General features: G+C 36.5%; 1 protein-coding gene across 1 annotated transcript; it reads left to right on the top strand.

Moving 5' to 3' along the window:
* The first annotated feature begins 1,006 nt into the window (after window positions 1-1,006).
* On the top strand, window positions 1,007-3,315 carry LOC137172621 (natterin-3-like). The gene is made up of 3 exons (XM_067577136.1): window positions 1,007-1,059; window positions 1,475-1,571; window positions 1,846-3,315. Exons 1-3 carry the CDS (start codon window positions 1,054-1,056, stop codon window positions 2,955-2,957), a joined length of 1,215 nt encoding a protein of 404 aa, XP_067433237.1. The 5' UTR covers window positions 1,007-1,053; the 3' UTR covers window positions 2,958-3,315.
* Window positions 3,316-3,990: the final 675 nt, after the last annotated feature.

The raw sequence follows: 3,990 nt of genomic DNA, 5'->3' as shown, positions 1-3,990 counted from the left end.
TCCACAGACTACCACTGTAGTGACTCAAACACAGACAGTAACAACAATAAAAATTAAACTTAACCTGTTTATGTTTCAAAATACCTCAGTGTACGATCTTGAAATGAGTTCATGCTTATTAAACTGTTGACCAACATGTCACGATAGCGTGACTTCAGCCAGATATTAAAGTTAGCTGAATTATGTTAAGTTACAAAGGGGCAATGCTAACAGCTGGGCTAACTCCCCTTTACTGAGGTAACGCTGTGTGTTGTCTTGGCAACAGCTTGTAGATTTGCACTTTGTGGTGGAAACTGCCTTTTCATGATCAAACCAATGTGTCAGTGAATGTGCAAAGATAACATTATGTCAATAAGAGACACTTCCCAAGGAAGTCAGAAAGAAGGCTAATCAGTAACGTAACATTTAGTTCTCTGTGTCAGTGTTGTAGTCGAGTCACTAAGTCGAGTCCGAGTCCCCATTACCTGTGTCTGAGTCCGAGTCATTTAACAAAAATGACACAGCTGTGATTTCATATTAATATTAATGATGCCCCGACTGCGATTTTCTTGGATTTTTGGCGATTCTGATTTTCTTTATAAGAATTAAATATGTTTTATTTCATTTTATTTTTTTTTTTGGACTTCAAGGTATTACAAATTGCGAGCTGTGTGATTGAAAGCTATATTCTTAATTCAGTTTACAAATTTAGTTCTTTATTTATCTTTTTAAAACTGTATTTTCAAATAGATTTTGAAATTCCATCTTTTATTTAGGAATTCATTAATGCATTTTTAAGTGATGTTTTTATTGACTATTTTAAAGTTGTTTTTGTAAATCCCTTTTTGATTTGAACAATTTATTGATGGATAATTATATTATTTGTAAATTCTTTTCATAATCCCTCTTTTTAATTGTACAATTAATTATTAATTAATAAAATGTTTTTTCACTATTTCGTTGACCCTTGTGGTCCTCCATACTTGACTGGCTACGCGCCTGAGTCAGAGTCCATGTAAATCTGTCACAGCACTACAGTAGCTTCATGAGCCTGACTCAGGTGGACCTGTGACTATGATTGTGAGTGCTTTTTGTTGTATTTTCACAGTAAATATTCAATTTTTTTTTTTTTTAATTTTGTTTAATTCACAATATTGACCTGTAAAACAGAATATGAATGCTACTTTTACTGTTAATTACTAACATGTTATCAATAGATGAGCTAATGTTTGAGATACTGTATTCTGCAAATTTCAAACAAACAAATGAAAAAAAAAACATGAATATTGTTGCTTTAAATAACAGTTTCAAAACTATTTGAGTGATTTTAATCATATCAGATTCAGATTTTACTTCAATATTTAATCATTACGCCTTGTATTACTGTCTGTCAACACAAACTCTGTCATTTAGTGGTTTCGATGGCTCAGCTGGTTTGTTGGTTTAATGCCACATTATAAACTTTTATTGATTTTATTCTGTGTTACATCTCCAGATGAAGCTGTCATTCTTGTTGTTGCTGCCGGCCCTGCTGGCTCTGTCCTCAGCCAGTCTTCAGGACATTGTGAAGCGAAGCTCACAGCACAGAAATGGTAAAAAAAGTCATTGACCTCAAACACAGTGGAGCAAACGGAGAGAATTTGATTAAGCATTTTAAAACAAAACAAAAACTGCATTGTTTTAAGCTGCTAACTTTTTTTGTTTTTCTCCTTCTGTTTTTCCCTGTGAAGCAGTTAATGAAAAACTTCTACTACTTTTAATCAAATGAATATTAAATAAATTAATATTTGATTTGGTTTACACACACAAACATTGTTTCTGTCTCTGCCTTTTCCCTTTCTTTTATGACTTTCTTCTTTTATACAGTCTCCTTGCTGAAGGCAGATCTACAGGACAGAGTTCCTGAACTCACTGTTAACATGTTGGTGCCAACACGTCAATCTCCTCCTTCTCCTGCTAAGTTAAGACAAAAGAGGCAGGCTCACCCTTTCTCCTCCATGACTGATAGTAATGCCAAACTGAAATGGCAGAGGTGGACCGGCTCTCTCTCTAACAAAGCAGTTTCAATTTACAACAGTTATTCTGAACGCACTGACTACGTCTGCAAACACAGCTGCCATGCTGGCTTCTACAACCCTGACTTGGGTACTTATTGTCACTACCCCAATGCAGACAAAGAGTATCGTGACTCCCAGTTTGATATTCTTGTGAATGAAGACGACTTTGAGATCCTGGAGTGGAAGGAGGATTCCTCTGGTTCTGTACCCCCATATTCAATCAGAACCTGTGATAGTGATGAAATCTATGTAGGAAAAAACAGATACGGTCTTGGGAAGGTGCATCCTAGAAACAATGCCTTCTACCTTCCCTGGGAAGGTGAAGAGTATCAGTACAAAAGTTATGAGGTCCTGACCATCCGTAGGGATGTTGAGAGTGAGGAAATCTCTGATGTCAAGTACAACATTACTGGAGCTGAAATCCTCCAGCATCCTCCAGAGACCATGAGCGTCTCTGTGATCACCAACAATGAGTGTGATTCTGTGTTTCAAAGAGCTACTCTCTCAAAGACAAGTCAGGTGGGGAAAAGATGGAATGTCAGCCCTTCCCTCGTGTTTGGTGTCAGGACGAGCCTCATCGTAGGACTCCCCAGCATTGCATCTGGAAGTATAGAGATCAACACTAAGAAGTCACTCCAGTATTCAAGAGGACGTACGTACAGTGATGAGACCTCCCACTCTGTTACTGTGCAGCTCCCGGTCCCACCAAACCACTACTGCAAAGCCCGTATGGTGGGACATAAGTACAAGACAAACATCCCCTTCACTGCACAACTCAGCCGCACCTACAGAAATGGAGAAAAAACAAGGACACTGATCACTGGGACGTATGACGCCACTGGCATTGGAGAAGTCAGGGTGGTGGTTGAGCGATGTGAACCTGTAACTGACCCTGAGCCGTGCCCCTCAAAGACACCATAAGGTAGTTACAGGATTCTTTGAAAATCTTAAAGTCCCCTCCACTCAAAAATTGTTGTTTTTAATCTTGTTCCTACAGTTGGATGTTTGAGCCTCACTGTACAGAATGATGTATGTGCAGAGTTTGACACTAGAAGGCTGTTTTCACATTCATCTTGTGAAACTTGAAGTCTCCAGTGCACATATACTGAGATTGGACTTTACAGTGAAGTAGGAAACATCTTGTGTCTAGCAGTTAAACTTATGAAATGAAATATATTTGCATATTCATAGAGTTTTGAATTTTTCAATGAGGGAGAAGGAAGAGATGTATTTTTAAAGATTTTAACAAGATGATTTAAGTTTGTGTGTGTGTGTGTGTGTGTGTGTGTGTGTGTGGGTGTGTGTGTGTGTGTGTGTAATAACCATATCAGACACACATTATTATTCAAAGTAGAGGATTTTATATACATATTAAAACATATCTGGAGGGGATCTTTAAGTAAATCTGATGTGTAACACAATATATGTTCTGTTTTGCATATTGAGAGTAAACAAAAACTGTGCTTTCATTTATGCATTTTACAAATAAAGATATAATGTGGCACTCTTCATTTTTGATTTCCTATAATTATTTTGTAATTAATGCATAGACTTGTGAAAAATTAGTATCTATCATTTTTCTGACCATATTAATTAACATATGAAGTTACACTGAAACAAGTTGCTACATCTGTTTGTACAATCAGCAGGGCAATATGGATATTCACTTACAGTAGAGGACAACGGTAGTAGTATACAGACACAACATTTTATTTTAATAGTCCAATGGTGATCCAGAACCTATTCACTGATAAAAAATGAGACGTTCAGTGGCTCAAAAAGCTTGTTTTTATACAGTTTAATTAAGGTGGTGCACAAAATTACATTTAAGTGCTTTGATGATGAGGACACTGATAAGAAGCCAAGCAGATAAATCACATTGGTACTTCTACTGAAAGAGTAAAAAATATAACATAAAATACAAATAATACAACTCATACATAAAAATATTAAG

This window comes from Thunnus thynnus, chromosome 2, assembly GCF_963924715.1.
Source record: "Thunnus thynnus chromosome 2, fThuThy2.1, whole genome shotgun sequence".
Classification (NCBI taxonomy): domain Eukaryota; kingdom Metazoa; phylum Chordata; class Actinopteri; order Scombriformes; family Scombridae; genus Thunnus; species Thunnus thynnus.
The sequence above is the reverse complement of the archived record's forward strand: the minus strand, read 5'-3'. Positions and strand labels throughout refer to the sequence as shown.